General features: G+C 39.8%; 1 protein-coding gene across 1 annotated transcript in view; it reads left to right on the top strand.

Annotated features, from left to right (window-relative positions):
- Positions 1-18,850, top strand: part of PHAF1 (phagosome assembly factor 1) — a 1,784,739-nt gene that overhangs the window by 483,772 nt on the left and 1,282,117 nt on the right. Inside the window, exon 4 of the mRNA XM_044081838.1 lies at positions 2,506-2,549. Within this exon, the coding sequence (XP_043937773.1) occupies positions 2,506-2,549 (44 nt within the window). The remainder of the gene's footprint in view (positions 1-2,505; positions 2,550-18,850) is intronic.

Genomic DNA, 18,850 nt, shown 5'->3' with positions numbered 1-18,850 from the left:
TTTTTAACCTATTTTGGGGGTTTTTTTTCCCCATCCAAGAAAAAAAAAATTTTTTTGGGATCCTTTCACTGCTCCAGTCCCAGCAGTACTGGGCTTCCTTGCCTCAATTTTCCAGGATGGAGCAAGTTTCTCTACTATAAATTTAAATTGGCAGCCATCTCAAACTACCATATAGGGGATAATGGTTCCTCTTCAGCACCGTCTAAATTGTGTAAAGCATTTCTTAGGGATACCTTCTTACTTAGACCTCCAGTAAAGGATCCCACTCCAGCTTGGGATCTCACCATGGTTTTACAAGCCTTTGTGCATTACTCTTTTGAACCATCTGTCAAGGTGGATCTCAAATTTCTTTCTTGGAAAACTGTTTTTTGGTAGCTATAACCTCTACAAGACAAGTATTGGAATTACGAGCACTATCTTCTAAACCATTGTATTTGATTTTTCATAAAGATAAGAGTTCGTTTATGAACAAATCCTTCTTTTTTTTACCAAAGTTGCCTCTGAAAATAATATCAATCAGGTTATCAATTTACCAGTTTTCTTCCTAGAATTTGAAAATAAAGGAGAATATGTCCTTCATCTTCTTGATGTATGTAGACAGTTATGTTTTTACCTGGACAGAACAAAAGCATTCAGAAAATCTGATTAAATGTGTTTCATTTTCTAAATTGAGTGGGAGGGGGCCAGTCTCTAAGACTACTCTGGCCAAATGGATAACAGATTGCATTTTCTATATCTGCTCTTCGAAAGGTAGAGCTAGACAATTGAAGGAACATTCAGCCAGGTCAATGTCTACTTCATCAGCTTTTTGGTCTACAGCCTCTATTGACAATATTTGCGCCTTTGCTTGTCTGTCAAATACTTACACTTTTATTGCGCATTACACATTAGACATTTCCAGGAATAGAGCTGCCTTTGGTCCCGCGGAGCTCCAGAACATCCTTCCATGAGGGTCACCCAAGGTTACTGTAGCTGGGGACTATACCCCGTTGGTTGAGGAATGAATGAAAATGGCAACATCAGATAAAGAAGTTATGTACTCACAGTCATGTTCCATCTGGGTTGTCGATTTTCATTCTTCCTCAACTCCCCCCTTTCCCTTCTCTTTGAGAGAGACCTAATGGAAGTGTTGTTGTTAGGAACCATAGTTCCTGTCTGAGCTTCTGATCTTTCAGCTATCATTTTCCTGTCATGTCATTATTATTGTATATTATGTCTATAATGTATATAATAGCAACAAACCCGATCTGAGGTGGTGTTGTGGTCATGGGCATTGTGGGTAAGGAAGGAACTCAAGATTCAGATCGTAGAATTTTTAGAAAGTGACCGAGTCAGATCTGAACCTATTGGTTGAGGAAGAATGCAAATGGACAACACAGATAGAATGCTATGGTGAGTACGTAAATTATTTTTTTATCTAACTTTGATGATTTATTTATTAGGTAAGTGAACTAGACAGCTAAAGCTCCTTTTCAGTCAAGCTTGTGTAACAAAGTAGAAAAATTATAAGTTAGGTTATTACACAACTAGAGACTTGTATAGAAAACACTGTCCTAAGAGGGGCAGTTGATTAAAAAAGATCTGCAGCATTTAAACACAAGGCAGGCTGTACTCAAATTTTAAGAAAAAAATATTGAGTGAAAAGCAACATAGAAAAGTTTGTATTAAATTATCGAGGACCTGTGCTAACCTGAGCCTGGATTTTTGTGTTGTATTTAATGACTGCACTTAAAGAACTTGTTACTTTTTAAAATATTATTTGCAAATTGTTCAGTTTAGTTATTTTATTCTTAATCAACTGTTAAGTTTTCTGTGTACATTTTGGTTAACTGGTGGACTAGTTGCTTGTTTTTAGATTGTATTATTTTTTTTCCCATTAAAAAAAATAATAAATATGACAAAAATAGACTAGTGCAGTCAGTAAGGAACAATAGTTTGCAGTATATGCAGTCAGTAAGGAATGAGTATATTATCTGGTTATCCAGACAATTTAAATTATACACATAGATGATGCTATATGCAGAAAAGACAGGAGTAATGCAGCTTTTAGCACTAATATTTACATGCGGTGTAAGCCAGCCGTAGGGTACAAATCGTTCTAGATTTTGATGTTTTTATGGTAAAAAATAGAAAAGGTAGCTGGTTAATGCATTATTTCCAAATATTTTACTGGTAGAAAATAGGTATAAAAAGTAGGTGATTATTGCAGCCGTATTACACATATTTAAGTAACTTTAATTTTAAGCTGCTTGAGAGTAATTTCAAAAAAGTATAGTAAGTAATTTGCTTCAATTTACAGCAAAACCTAAGCAGTTTCCAAAGGCTTGTGCATATTTGCCATATTCTAAATATTGCATGTTAATTCAAACTTTGATTCATGCGACGACTGCAGAAGTATGATAATTGTAACATAACTGTTGGGATGCTGACAGATGCAAAAAATGCAGCAATTCTGTTTATTTTAAATAATTTTGGCATGCTTTTCATTTTGTCCTGTTTTCTCAGGTAATAGAGGTTTACGATTTGAGCAAGGTGAAATTGAAATACTGGTGAGTCCGTTTTTAATTTTGTTTTGCATTAACTTATTTGTATTGATGATTATCTTCCAATTTAAAGATGATTCATGTTTTTTAATTTTTTAATTAGATCAAATCCTGAGTACTTTGCAGTTTGTGGAACCCTAAAGTGAAGTATTTTATAATTAAACTTGAGAAAATTCATTGGATGTGGGCCAAAATGATTCAGATTGATATTCTCACTTATGAGACCATTTTAACAAGCTTAAGCTTATTTTCCGTATTTTATGAACAGAGAAAGGGCAACATTATTTAAAAAATTTAAAGTACATAAGGACACATGCCTTTAGGAACTTTGGTTTGAAGAGATCTAGAGGGATTATAGCCATGGTGTGCAGTGCAGGTAAAAAGCCCAGTCATGATAGTCAGTGTTTGTAACGTTAAAAGTGCCAGTGAAATACTGTATCAAATTTGACGCATTTCTGGCTGTACTCCCTACTTGCATTCCCTTCTTACTTTTTTTGTGATATTTAACAGGAGAAAATATATGATGCTATTTCTGCAGTAGTCAGTGGGATAATTAGGAAACAAAAAGCTGAAGTTTAACAAATAATTTTATAACTGAAGTAGCAGTGTATTTCTATAAAATAAGTGAATGTGTGGTATACTCTGCTGGTGAAATTGTATTACTTTATGCTTAACTTTGTGTAAACCAGTCTGGCAGACTTTAAATTCATATTAAAACTGACATGTTCCAATAGTGTTTTTTTTTACTTCGTTTCTGTGTTTTAATAGGTTTTATTAGGATAATAATTGCAGCTACGGTTTTGACAAGTCTGAAATAATTAAAATGTGCACACTGCAGGCATCAACTTTGTTTCACATATCAGAAAAAGCCAGTCATGGTATATATATATATATATATATATATATATATATATATATATATATATATATATATATATATGTGTATATACACACACTATACAGGCAAGTGTGGCCAACTGTTTATGTAAATGGATATATGCATCATAGGTTCATAGGTCTATACTAGGCTGACTTACCCATAGGGCATTTATATATAAGCCTAGCCGTGCAACCCAAATATGTCTCATAAGTTGTATAGTTTAGACGTTTATAGTGGGTGATTGTTGGTTATAACATGATTTACTTGACTGCTTCTGTCCGTCACAGATATGTTGCCAGACCAAGGGTGAATTTTCAATTTCCCATCCAGTGGTCCAAGATGTGCTTAAATCGGGTTAGGGAGGGACTTTTCCACATGGCTGGATAGCCCATTCCAGAGAATATGAATTCTCCAAGATACAAATCTCTCTCTTCAGCATGTCTTATTTATGTTGCAAAGATGGTTTGGGTCTGAAGATCTAGTAGTTCTGATGCTGTTTGTTTTGCAGATGGGCAAAAGGTTCATCAGAGCTGAGTCCAGGGAAGCCTTGTGTGCTAGACATAGATTTGCTGTCTCTACGTTGTAGGAGACAGAGTATAAAAATAGTGCATTGAGGCGATCTGCATACATTTGTTTATGCCCTGTATTCTTTTTGTAAAGAACCTTTGTGTGTACATTCCAGTTGTTTGATGTATGTGGTCAGGCACATACCGAAGGAGGCATTATGTTCAATGATGGGTCTGATGAGGGATGACTGTAGTAGAACAGTGACTTTCCATGGACCTAGATGCCATGCCCTTACTTATAAGTTGAACAACATTAGAGGGATTTCCTTACAGCTTTGGACATATGTTGGTTGAAGGCCAAGTTAGTGATTATGATTTTTCAGATCCCTGAGTAGTGGGTCTGTTGTTGGGGGTATTTTATTGATGATGTAGTTTCCTGGGATGATCAGCTTCTCAAGTATTATAATGCATTTCTTGGCACTGAGTTTTAAGCTGCAGCTTTGGCACCATTCATTTGTCTGTGTTTGATCCTCTTGTAAGATGTTTACATCTTGAGGGGAGATTTTTTGACTACATCCAGCTTGTAAACATCCAGAGGCCTTTGACAATGGTCTTGACTTTTGAGAAGTAGGTGCCAGAGGAGGATTGTGCCCAACATGGAGTCCTGAGGGACTGCACTGGTGACCTGCCTTTTTGTGGAAGTGGTCTCAAAAATCCTAACATTCAAGGTAGGCAGTATGCACTGTTTTACCCTCATCTATTGCTTTGGTGACCTTCTCAAAGAAGCCCGCCAGGTTCAGTAAACGTGACCTTCCTTTGACAAAGCCAAACTGGGATGGATCCACTGTCTGAAGGTCTCCTATGTTGTTGTTGATCATATCTGTGATAATTCTTTCTATGGCTTTGCATACAAGACTAATGGGCTTGTAATTTCCGGGATCTGTTGATGGTCACCCAGTCTGAAGAGGGATGACCATTGCAGTCCTCCATTCACATGGCAAAAAGCCTGTTTTGAGACTATAGTTAAATAGTAACTCCAGTGCCTTGATAGGTCATACAGTAGACTATTCAGGAGGCATCCTAGGATAGTAGCTGGACCCATCGAGGTTGTAGTCTTGGCTTAGCGAATGCAGCTAGGACATGCTGTCTGTTTATAGATGGGGAGTTTATGGTTGAAGGTATTTCTTGGGGATTGGCTGGGGTTGAGTGGGAAGTAAAGTTAGATCTGAATTTGTCAACCAGCAGATTCACTATATCACCTGGCTCTATGAATGTGGCACCATTAACCATGAGTTCAGCACACTGCTGTGTGCTGCTTTTGAAATTTCTGACACAGCTAAAGAAGGCCTTATGATTGTCTTTTGCCTGGGAGGCTATCTTGACTTCAGCATTGGATTTATTGGACTTAATTAGCCCTCTTAGTTGCCTGTTTAATTTGATGAAGACTTCTTATCTTTGTGGGAGTTACACTTCCTGATTTTGGCCATGATTTTTTTCCCTTTTGTTGTATAACCTGTTTAATTTGGGACGCCACCAGGGTGGTTTGTTTTTGGAGTTAGTTTTGGGCTTACTTCTGGTAAGGTACAACACCCTCTGTGCAGCCATTGACCTGGTTGTGTGGAGTTTGTGAACAGTTCTGCTTAGACTGTTGTGTATCACTGGGTTTGGAGGGGCATTGAATTTTGGCATACTGTTTTGTAATAAAAAATAGTTTGCATTGGAATAGTTACTGTTACTGGGTTTACTGGGGTTACCGCGTTGATTTTGATTTTGAAGGTGACAGTTTTATACTCAGACCTTTCCCTTGGAGAGACTTTATTAAGGAGAAGGTGACACTTGAGGGATGCAATGTTTTTCCATATTTGTGAAGATGAGGTCCAGTAATTTGGAATCTTTAGTGGACGTATACACTAACTGGTTAAGGGTGTTTGTACTTACAAAGTCTAGGAATCTCTGTGCCTGCAAATTTGAGGCCATGTAGGATTCCCAATCTATAGAGTGGTAACTAAATTCCACCATGTGTAAGGTGTTAGGGTGGATGTTGTCTCTCCAGTATGTCTGAGTATACTGTATGAGTTTTGTGGAACATAGAGGGTGACCTATAGCTTGCTAGGATATAGTATGGGATTTTATCTATAGTGACCTGCATGTGTAGAAACTTCAGTACGTCATTCAGTTTAACCAACCAAGAGCTATGCAAGTTATTGATGTGTATTGAGACACAGCCACCTTTTATTCCCTGTCTGTGCATCTACTGATCTAAAAGTGTGGGAGGTACTGAAACTTTGCACTGTCAAGGTGATCTCTGCGGTTTTAAACCATTTCTTCGAAATGCACAGATGTCTGTATTGTCCAGTGTGAGAAGGGCTTGGAAGTAGTGTAGTTTTTTTGTTTGGGCTCCTGGCATTGAGCAGTAACGTCTTGAAGTTCAGCAGAGTTGATTTTGCTATGTTGGTAGGTTGGTCAGTTTTACATTGCATAAAAAGGCTCAATGGGATGGATAAAGTTGTTATCCAGTATTTGAAAGCCTAGAGGGGACAGGTGCAGACCATCCTTGGTGAAGCAACATGGTCTGTTAACCATGTCTTCCCATGCTGATAAAGATTGAATCCTCTTTAAATAATACCAGAATCTCAGACAGCTGTTAAAATCAATCATCTTTTGTTCATATTTAAGCATCATCCCTGGTGATGGTAATATGCTGCTGAATGCTAGGCTTATACCAGCCTGAGACACACAGTCAGAGAGATCTATAATGTCTTTCTTCACATGGTGTAGGGAGGTACACCTCAGGCCATTTAAACCTACATGGGCTATGATGGAATCATACTGGTACCTGTGGTGCAGTGACTACATTGTGTGCGTAGTTTGGCAGACCCTGGCTCCAGAGAGGCAATTAGCTGTTTTCTTTTCCTTGTTCAGCCTGGTAAGAGGGGCATCAGTACGTCTTGCAATGGAGTCCCCTATAACTAGAGTCCTGGAAAGTGTGTTTGCTTGTCTTATGGGCTATTAAACGTCTGTAGGTGCTGCCTGTCCTCTTTCATTTCCAATTCTGCTAAAGCCTCTGCAAAGGCTATTGTCAGAGAGAAACTTGAGTCTTTGTATAGTTCTCACTACCACAGTGAGAAGTCATGCTTTACTTCTTTACTGGTGTATGAATGGTTTTCTTCAGTATGAGTAAATAACTGAATCGACAACAAAAAGAAATGTAAGGTTAATTGGATCATTAATGAGAAATGTGAAAAGAAGGGATCATGGGACAGATGTCTGTGAGATTGCAGTGTATGCATGCTAACATAAGAGAAGATGGATTGCTTTACCTGTATTTTTAGATAAAATGGCCCATGGTCAGGATAAAGGGCTCAGAGTTTGAAACAGAACAGTCTTTATTTAGTTATCTCTACTTTGACTGGATCCTGGAGTACTGCTCCACCCAACATGCCAGTGTTCCTGTTATAGAAAATACGCTTTGTCTACTCTGAACCAGCGTGTTGTTTGAGACGCTGGGCAGGAAAGGGAAACCTGTAGATCTGATGTCATTTTCATTCGTGCCTCAACAAATGGATCTCGGACCCAACCTTGGATCTGGATCGGCTGCATTTCTTCCAGAAACTTTAATCCAACTCTTGAGCTCCTCCCCATACCCATAATTCCCCTAACTGCTGTAGTAACTCAGGTACAGTTTGCCACTCTTACGGTTCGGATACGGATCATGCTTTCTTGACCTTGGAGTTTATTATCACACGGATTTTTGAGTAAAGTAGATGTTCTTTCTATTCATCTTTTGCAGTATTCATAACATTGAGTTCCCCACCATAGGTGATCTGACGTTGGCTAGTGTGCAAAAGACTTTATTACTGTAGGGTGCATGGTACATTGCACGTAGGCTGCCATTGGACGTTAGCCATAAAAGTGACATACGCACGCACCATCCTCGAAACTTCTCTGCTGCCAGATCTGAATACCAGATTCCAACTTATGGTCTGACTCAGAGTTGTTTGGAATTCTTCAAATTTCAGATAAGTGCCCTGTTAGGGAATTTTGACTTTTTGCTACTGTCTTTGATTAGGGTTCATGTTATCCAAGAGGGGTAAGTGCCAATGTGGACGACAAATTCCACGCAAGAATAGCCACCTCTAGTGCCTGTTCTGCCTAGGACCAAACTATAACTACAGAAACTGCTCTATTTGTCAGGTGTTTTCCCCAAAGACCTTAAGGAGTAGATTATCCTCTTTAGCTCTCAACCTAGAGAATCGGTGCCTAAAGCTGCTAGCAAAAAGCAGTATGGAGGGATCCTGGAGCCCGAGGGTGAGTCAGTTTTGAAGTGGAAGATCAGAAAGCAAAGGCCTAAACCTTCTGTTGCACCTCTGGATACCAGCGTCTCTCTTGAGGTGGAGGAGAGCATGGAGATGCCCCCGGTTCACAACTCAGATCCACAGGCTGAGCTCGATGTCCAGACCACCTTGGATCTGAGCATAAGCACATCCGCAGAGACCAAGCAGGCATCTTTTTCAGATGTCTGAGGGGAACCACATCCTGTAATAACGGAAGGCCCTAAGGGGATTCCTCATATCCTTGTTAGGGAAGAGGTAGAATCCGATCTGATAGCATGTAGGCCTACATCTGACCCTCCCAGCCTTCATAAGGCAGACTTGCAAGGGGAAAAAGAAACAAAAACAAACATTTGTCTTCATCTGCTAGCAACTGGCAACAATTTACTCAGGGCCTCTTCAATGCCCTTATGTAACTTGGGCCTTCTCCAGATTTTGCAGTTCTCTCTTCCAGTACACTCTTTCCATCTAAAAGGACTAGGGAAGAGGATTTGTAAGAGGAGGAGGCATCTATGGGGGGGGGGATCACTGGCTTACTCTTCACAGATCTTTCACCCCAGATTATACCACCCCAGAAGAGGAATCCAATGGAACAAATTCACCTATGGAAGACCTTTCCCTTGGAGAGACCTTAGCAAAAATTATAGACCATTTTAAATAGGATAGCACCCAATTATCTGAGCTATTACAGGTGGAATTCCCTAGCCCATCTGCTATTCCTGCTGTTTTGCCTGCCTTTCTTGATTCTTTTGCCTCAGCTTCACAGGCACCAGACTCCCAGCCACCTGCCCCCAAAAAGCCAGACTGCTTCTACAAGGTCCCAGAGTACTGCAAGTTTCTCTTCAGATGCCCTTATGTAGACCCTTCTGTTATTTCTATGACTTCTGACAAGCCATCAAGATTGCTGCCCTCCACTACCCTCCTACTGTCTGATAAGGATAGCAGGATCCTGGATAGACTAGGCATAAAAGTGTACATTTCTGCCACTCTAGCGTTTAGGGCCATAAATTACAAAACACACTTGACCAAATTTCCTTTAGAGCTTATGTCCCAACTCTCACAGTTAATTGCAGACTTAACCTGAGTCAGAAAATAAAACCTTGGGTACTTCCTTGCTTGGTGCATCATCTCAAGTAGAACGCCTCTCTATAAAATGCAGCTGTGATGCTGCAGAGACTTCCACCAGAGCAGCTGCCTCTGGATCAGTATTAAGATTCTCTTGGCTAAGACTGCAGCCCTTACCTGATGACTTAAAAGCCAAACTCATGGATGCTCATTTGGACAACTCTGCCTTGTTTGGTAACCTGTTCAAAGCAATTCAGGAAAAGGCTAAGGAACTGAAGGAATTGAAACATATTTTTGTTTTCCCAGTACCCAAGTTTCAAAAAAATTATCCTGCAAAGCCTGTGTGTGTGCATAGGCATTCACATCACCCACAGCCTAAAAAAAAGAGTGATAGGAGACCACAACATCCTAGGGCCCCACTGGCAACTCCACCACCAAAGCAGTCCTTTCTAGACAAGCTGTCCTCTCTTTGACTGTTTTCCCCATCTCACCCACATCCCACTTTCCCAGCACCTTCCTGTATCCCTACCAGCCTGGGAAAGTATAACCTAAGACACCTGGGTCCTCTCAGTTGTTCATAAAGGGTACTTTATGGTGTGGGATAAACTACTTTCCTTCAGGGGCATCCCTGAATCTCCCAGGGAACAACTTGCTTTTTTCCCCAGTGATTTTTTTTTAGAATTATTGAACCAAGGGACCATCCAGTCTGTGTCCAAAAAACCAAGTAGGCAAAGGATTTTATTCCAGGTTGTTCCTGGTGCCCAAGAAGGAAGGTCTCTGGAGACCCATCCTTGATCTGTACGTTTCAAAATTGTAATTGCTTACTTTCTGCCCTGATCTTAAGTGTCATATTTTTTGCATCATTCTATTTCCCAGCTATCCAGCCATTTAATCAGCAACAGCTGCTTTTTTTTATTTATTTTTATTTATTTTTTTTATTTATTTAACATTTGTTGACCGGGAATGTCCGACTAGGTTCCACAGAGCCTGTTTTCAGCGGAGGCCCGGGGAGAAATGCTCCAGATGCATGTCTTTTACTTTGTTGTTTTGTTGTAAGCTTTATCCCCAACTCTGAGTCCACCAAGTCACTTTCTCTATATTAATAGCCCAGTTCACAGCAGGATAACAACAGTATAGTTTGTAAAAAATTGCCCTTCTTACCTGCACTCTATTCTACCATTGGAGATAGTTTTTATTGTAATCTCTGTAGTCTTCTGCAGCTTTCAGAAGCCGGGCACATGCTGCTTCGTTCACCCTCTGCTCCAGGCTCACTTCGCTCCTCTACCCTACCCCCATTCCCACATCCCCCCTCTTTCATTAGATTTGTACTCACTGCTCCTCCCATACTTCCAAACACCAATCACCTCCCTCCAACAATTCCTAGCCTAAGACTTGCCCAATATTGCATCGTCCGATAACCCCCCCCCCAACAATTAGCTTAACTGAGATCCATCTCAGTCCCTCTACACCATCACATTCTCTTATCTGTATCTTGATGGCTTCTCCCACAAGTCAATTCCATTAACTTCCATTATTTTCATTATAGCCAACACTACTCTTATTATCTTATTACTGCTAGCTTCCTCTATACACACAACCTTACTTTCAGTACCACCAACATACAGCACCCAAATTCTTCCACTACCCCTTAGCACAGATAACTACTCAAGCATCTCACCCTCCTTAATAGCATCATATTCCTTTAGTGTACCCAAATTAAGAATACTCCTATCCAAGTCCAAACTTAAATTACAACTTGTAAACCTTCCCAAACCTCTTTTACATAACCTTCAAGCATGTAATTCTATTCACCTACTCCTCTCACTAATACAATGTGGGGGATGTACAGCCCAATCCTGGACCAAATTACCCCCCAATAACCAACAACTTCACCTAATAACAGTAAACACACGCAGTATTTGCAATAAAATCACACAATTTCATGCCTGGTTAACTACCCCCCCCAAATGTTGTTGCAGTAACAGAAACTTGGCTTAAACCACATATTGCCGACACTAAAATTCTTCCACCTGGCTATAGTATTATTCGCTCAGATAGACTCCATAAGAAGGGTGGCGGCATAGCATTAATCTACCAAATTTCCCTAAATATCACAACTTACTCTAAGCCAGTCCCCTACTTTCAGTAACTTAGAATTACTACTGACATCCCTTCATATCAACAGCAACAAACCTTTAACTGTTGCTGTAGTTTACATTCCCCCAGGCCAAAATATTCCCATCTTTGAGGATTCCTGGATAAATCAAAATTCCTCACACAAAACCATAATCCTAGGTGACACCAACATTAATTGGCTAAACCTAACCGCATCCTCTCCAGCAAATAGTGTAAATCTCTACATAGCTTCACACAGCTTATCACCACCCCCTACCCATGGCCTATACACTAAGTCTGAATCTACCTTAGACTGGATACTAGTATCTCACCCACAAAATTATACAAACTCAGGCGCCCTTCCCAACATACTAAGCGACAACCTCCCAGCATACACCCATAGGACTATCCCCCAATAACCAAAACACTCTCCTATAGACTATCAAGGAATTTCAACAGCGTTGACCAAAATAAATTTATAAGCCTTTTAAAAGGTCAAAAATGGACCCCACTAAAAATACTTCCCTTGGATGAGGCTGTCAGCTACTTTAACAAAGTTTTTCTAGATACCCTCAATAGCATAGCCCCTTTACGAACCAAACAAACAAAAATTAATCATGCCCCATGGTTAACAAAACAGACCAAACAAAGTCTCCTATATAGAGACAAAGCATGGAAAGTATCACAAAAAAATAAAACAAAACAAAATGAAATCAACTACAAACAACTCAGAAATAAAGCCAAAAAACTAGTTATACAAGATAAAAGAAACTACTTTTCAACTCAACTGTCCTCCTTACACAATAATCCAAAAATTGTGGAAGTCTGTCTCCACCCTACTTGATCCTGGCACCATACAAAATCCATCCCTTGCAACCGATAAGACTCCACAAAAAATTTGCCATGATTTCAATACCCATTTCATTCATTCAAAAATTAATCAAAGAATCATCGCCAGACACAATTGCTGATATGCAATATTCCACTAATTCCTCACTTATTAATAACAGACCCTTTTCATTAGACATCTCAAGCAGTACTCCCTCATCTCTGTCATTTACTGTACAGCCTGTACCCACCTCCTTCATACTTAGACTCCTAAACAAATTAAAACCCTGCTCCCTTTCTGCAGATAACCTTCCCCCAGAATATCTGCAATTCGCAAGTGCTGTAGCATATCCAGTCAGCATATGTATAAATCGCTTCTGAATGCTATGTCCCCCCCAGTTGTGGAAAAAATCTGTTGTTACACCATTACACAAAGGGGGAAATTCCTGTGACCTCTCAAACTACCGCCCTATTTCAATACTTTCTCCTTTATCAAAACTCTTAGATAAATGTGTTCTACTCAATTTCTTAAATACCTGTCTGACAATACTCTCCTTGCCCCCACCAGGCATGGGTTCCATCCAGGACATAGCACCATCACAGCCCTGCTCTCATTCACTGATACTGTTCACAAAGCCTTGGATGCTGGTCATCCTACCTCAGTAATTTTACTGGACCTATCTAAGGCTTTCGACACAGTATCTCATACTAAACTACCAACTATCAAAATTAGGATGCTCCACTAATGCACTCAGCTGGTTTACTTCCTACCGTAACAACAGGAAACAGTCTGTAAGATGGCAAAATGTTCAATCTGATTATCAAGCTAACAACATAGGAGTCCCACAAGGATCCATATTAGGGCCACTACTCTTTAATACCTTCATCAATGATCTACACAAAGCTACCCAACTAGGTAAACTCATCCAATATGCCGATGATTCCACAATAATATCCACCTCTAACAATTTCTCAGACCTCCTTACAGTTGCACAAAATGCTTTCACATCAATTGAATCCTGGCTAAATAATGTACAGCTTCTGTTAAACCCCCCAAAATCTAAACTTTTACTATTCTCTACAAAACCACCAGACATGGACTTTTAAAATATTCTCTAAAGACAGTACAGAAATTGAAATAGTGCAAACGGCTAAACTGCTAGGCATAACAATAGATGACAAACTCACTTTTGAGCCACACATTCTGAATGCAATAAAAAAACACACTTTAAATTAGGAAAACTTTATTGTCATAAACTTTACCTTAACAACCATACTAAAACAAAACTTGCCAGTACCTTACTCATCCCTACCCTCCTATATGCTAGTGCCATTTTTACTAATCTCCACTCAACCCTTAGTAATAAACCAGAATCTTGCTATTATAAAATAGTTAAATTTGCCTCAGAAAATCCCAACCACACACACCATTGCCATGCTATTAGAGAACTGCACTGGCTCAAGTTCTCACACCATCTCCTCTATACCTAACTAACTTTAGCCCACAAACTAATTTTCACACCTAACTGTTGCCCTGTACTCTGATCCATCCTACAAACATACTTCCTCTAGAACACTAAGATCCTCAGGCAAACAGCTATTAAGTGTAATCAAACCCAGCAAAAGAGCTGGACAATGTCTGTACATTGCTAAATATCGGAATGCCTTACCCTCAGATATAACTCAAAATGACAGTACAAAAACTTTTAAATCAGCATTAAAATTGTATTACCTAAACAATCCCTCCTGCCTCTGTCAAATAAAAAAGCCCCCTTAAAACCATCCCTTAACTAATTCCTATTAAGAAAGGTTATAATGGTAGGTCCTAAACATATTTCAGCCTTGTGCTCATTAAGCAGTTGTTTACACACACTACATATTGTAATATTGAATATCCACACTAAGCTACACATGCAACTTCTTACCAATACAATGTAATGCTCATAGATTAGTATTATACTTCTTTGCAAATCTCTGCTTACATATATGTATCATTGATTAATGTGTTATGCTGTGACGCAAAAGGTTTAGTAATGTAACTCAGTACTGTACTGCAGTGCTTATCTCTGCTTTTATACATGAATCCTTGCTTAAGTTTTTTTTTTTTTTTTTAGAATACTTTTTAATACTTTGCAATATACTGTGGAGCTTTTCTCCCCGGACCTCCACTGAAAATGTTTTTTTTTGACCCAGTGGACTTTCCTGGTTAACAAATGTCGATAAATAAATCTCAATACCTTTCTAAGGGTACCCACTTTAACCATGCTGACATTCCAGACTCTCTTCCCACTCATTCTGCCTCAAATCTTCATGATTACCCTGGATATCAGAGATGCATATCTGCACATTCCCATCCATTCCAACTATAGGAAGTTTTTACACTTCTCTGTATCATCATCGCATTTTCAGTTCTTTCCCTTGCTCTTTGGACTTTCCACCGCACCAAGGGTCTTCTCACCAAATGCCTAGCCCCTGTGATTGCCCACTGCAGACTCCAGGGAATATATATTTTTCCTTATCTGGATGCGACTGCCTCCTCCTTGCTACCTCCACAGAGGAGTAGGAACATACTATTGCCCTGACAATCTACTACAAATTGGGGAGTTCACCATAAAATTAAAGAAATCAGTTCTCACCCCTTCACACAGTCAGATTTTCCTGGTGTGCAAGATACAAACAGATCTTATAAAGGTATCTCTAGCCCAAAAAAAGGTACAGGACCTCACCTTTTACTTCAAAATTTTTCTGTTGGTGCACCACATTACAGCCAAAGAGTTCCTCAAGGTCTTTGGCCTCATGACATCCACCATTCCCATGCTCCCCTTAGCCAAACTCCACATGAGAAAATGGCAATGGTTTCTAAAATCAGTTTGAATGCAACACCAGCACCCCCCGGAATTCTTCATTCCTGTCATTCCCTGTCTGAAGAGAGAACTTCAGTGGTGGATACATCGTGTCACTCATCCCAGGACTTCCTTTACACTCTCCTACTCCTCGTCAGGAGATCTTCACAGACACCTCAGACGTAAGTTGGGGAGCAACCTTCAGCCACCTGAAAGCTCAAGGGATCTGATCTCCCTCTCAAATGAAGAAACACATCAGTGCAAGGGAAATGAGGGTGCTGCTATTGACCAAGCAAGACTTTCCACCCCCTATTCCAACCAGGACTTCAAAAGCTGTTCACAGACAATATGACGGTCCTCTGGTATATGAACAAACTGGACAGGGACCAAATCCTGTGTGCTTTGCAGGCTACCTCTTCAGGCTTGGGAGCTGAAAATAAAATTCCAGGTGATCCTTCAGGCAGTGTGAATCCAATCTTCACAGAATTGTGTGGCAGATTACCTGAACGGGTCCCATACACTATCCCACAAATGGATGTTTCAAAGGGATGTGTTTCTGGACATTGTCCAACAGTGGGGTATTCCTCAAACAGACCTATTTGCCTCCCCCATGAACAGATTTGTAAAAATAATCCAAACATATGGTAGAACGGTATTCTAAAACCCACAGATTTATTATAGTTAGCGCTTTAGTACAACAAATGCAGTGTACTTCATCAGACAAACCAAAATCCCTCCTTTTAAATAGTCATACTTACAATTAAAATTAACATCAATTAAACATTTAAAGCTATACTCAATAAAAATGAGATTTATAAAAAACATTAAAGTTATGTAAATAATAATATCATGATATGGCAGTTTATAAAAAATAACTAAGATTAGCTCAAAGCTCAGCAGCATATTCTATAAAACCTTATTAAACATTTTGTGTATAATTCCTTATCACACAAAGCCCCATAATGCTTAAACCATCACCTTTCCAAAGCCTTTAGTTTTAATAGGCACTTAATTGAACAAAATTCGTTAAGTCCTGGGAGGGTATAAGCATTAGTTCATAATTGCCACAATAACTCTTGTTGTTCTAATTTTAATTCCCATGGGCCACCTCTAATATTCTTATTGTGTTGTTCAGTAATGGTAAACTCAGAATTATGTGTAGGATATTCCTTCACATGTTTAGCCAAAGCATTATTACAGTTTTGCTTGGCAACATTATATTGGTGTTCATAAATCCTTTGTTTAAAAGCTCTTTCCATTTTACCAATATAAAATTCTTCACATTGTCGGCATAAGGTGAGATAGACTACCCCCCCCCCCCCATGGAATTACAGATAAACTTACCCTTAACAGTATAGACAATGTTGTTAATAAAAAATTCCTTTCCAACTCACCGTTCTGCCATCTGTTTAGATTATTTTTACAGTTTGTTCTTTCCGTGGTTCTTAGTTTGATGAACAGATTTGTGCCAGAGAGTCTTGTCCTCTGGTCTGGAAAGTAGATGGCTTTCTTTCTCTTGCAAGGGGATGCTTCTATATGCATTTCCTCCCCTTCCCCTCATTCTGAAAGTCCTGTCCAAAATTCAGAAGGACAACCCAGAAATATTGCTGGTGACTCCCTTCTGGCCAAAACGGCACTGATTCCCTGTCTTCCCACATTTAGCCAAGGGCAATCACCACAAGTTACCTCAGTGGACCTTCTCATACAAGACAAAGGGACCCTCATCCATCTCCACTTGTCAACTCTTCATTTGACCCTGTCAGTGATAGGGTACTAATCCCTTTGGTCTCTGAGGACTTGCTTACAGTTCTGCAGGAGGCCAGGAAACCAAATACCACAAAATCTTGTTTAGCCAAATGAAAATGATTTTCAGTCTGGTGTCTGAAACAAAAGTAGACCTCATTAACAGTGGAAATTCCCCTGGTTTTAACTTATTTGTGTCAGTTGCTCAGTGCTAGCTTGACTTACTCTTCAGTGAAAGCTCATATGTCAGGCATATCTGCCTGTCTACCTCTGACCCCCCCCCCCCAGCTTACAGACTTGAGGCTAAACAATTTCTTAAAGGCTTCCTACACATTAGATGTCCCAGGAAACCTATTCCGCCTCTCTGGGACCTTAACTTTGTTTTGGAAAAGCTGACTCTCCCACCCTTTCAGCCAGCTTCTTCAGCTTCTCTACAGTACTGCACGTGGAAGACTGTTTTACTCCTAGCCTTAACTTCAGCCAGATGAGTGGCTGAGCTACAGGCTTTTATGGTATCCCCACCCTTTATGGTATCTTCTACAAAGACAGGGTCTCCCTGCCACAACCCCACTCATTTATGCCTAAGGTAGTCAATGATCTATCTTTAAAGTAGTCTATACACTTACCTACCTTTTTCCCTTTCCCCAGAACCCTAGTGAGAGGGTGCTCCATACTTTAGATGTCCACAGGCAACTTAGATTTTATTTAGACAAAACCAAAGCTGTTAGAAACTCGTATCAGCTTTTTGTTTCTTACCACCCTAGGGCCCTGGGATGGGCTGTGCACAAGCAGACTATTTCCTCCTGGATTTCCAATACTATTTCCTTTTGCTACACTCACCATGATAAGAATCTCCCTTCCCCTATTAGGGCTCACTCCATCAGGGCTGTTGCCTCATCTGGGGTCTTTTTCAAGGGATTGGACACTAATTCAATTCTTGAAGCAGCTACATGGACTTCAGTCCAAACCTTCAGCAGACACTAAAAATTAGATGTACCGTGGATATAAAAAGTGTAGACACCCCTGTTAAAATGCCAAGTTTTTGTGATATAAAATAATGAGACCACAGTAAATCATTTCAAAACTTTTCCCACATTTAATGTGACCTATAACCTGTACAATTCAGTTGAAAAACAAAATAATCTGTTAAGGGAAAAAATATAAAAAATAAAAAATTGTACAATAAGCTGGTTGCATAAGTGTGCACACCCTTAAACTAATACTTTGAAGCACCTTTACAGCATTCAGTCTTCTTGAGTACACACCTGCCATCAATTAAAGAGACTCTGATTAACCCCAAATAAAGTTCAGCTGTCTTCCTGACATTTACTCAGTTGCCTGCTACAGCAAAAGCCATGGTTAGCAGAGAGCTTGCAAAGCATCAAATTGATCTCATTGTTGAAAGGTATCAGTCAGGAGAAGGGTACAAAGTGGAACACAGTGAAGACAGTCATCAGAAAGTGGAGAAAATATGGGACAACAGTGATGTTGCAAAGAACTGGACGTCCCTCCAAAATTGATGAAAAAACAAGACGAAAACTGGTCACGGAGGCTGCCAAGAGACCTACAGAAACACTGAAGGAACTGCAGGAATTTCTGACAAGTACTGGTTGCATAGTACATGTGACGACAATCTCCTGTATTCTCCATATGTCAGGACTATGGGGTAGGGTTGAAAGATGAAAGCCTTTTTGTACACAAAAAAATATCCAGGACTGGCTAAAATTTGCAGAACATTACATCATGTCTCCCAAAAGCATGTGGGAAAATGTGATCTGAAGTAGTTTACTTAATTTGATCTCCAACCTGTGGGTACCTGATCCATATCCGATCCGAGCCGGCAATTTCACTATCACCATACCACACGTTTCGGCCACAGAACATGGACCGAAACACAAAAGGAGGGGGATGTATCCATATTCATCAAGGATACTTACACCTCCAGGTTAGTGGCACAACCTGATACCTCTGAGATCATCCATGTGCAATTAACATC

This window comes from Protopterus annectens, chromosome 8.part1, assembly GCF_019279795.1.
Source record: "Protopterus annectens isolate FY-2018-M chromosome 8.part1, PAN1.0, whole genome shotgun sequence".
NCBI lineage: Eukaryota > Metazoa > Chordata > Ceratodontiformes > Protopteridae > Protopterus > Protopterus annectens.
Note: the sequence above shows the minus strand (reverse complement) of the source record. Positions and strands in the feature narration are given on the sequence as shown.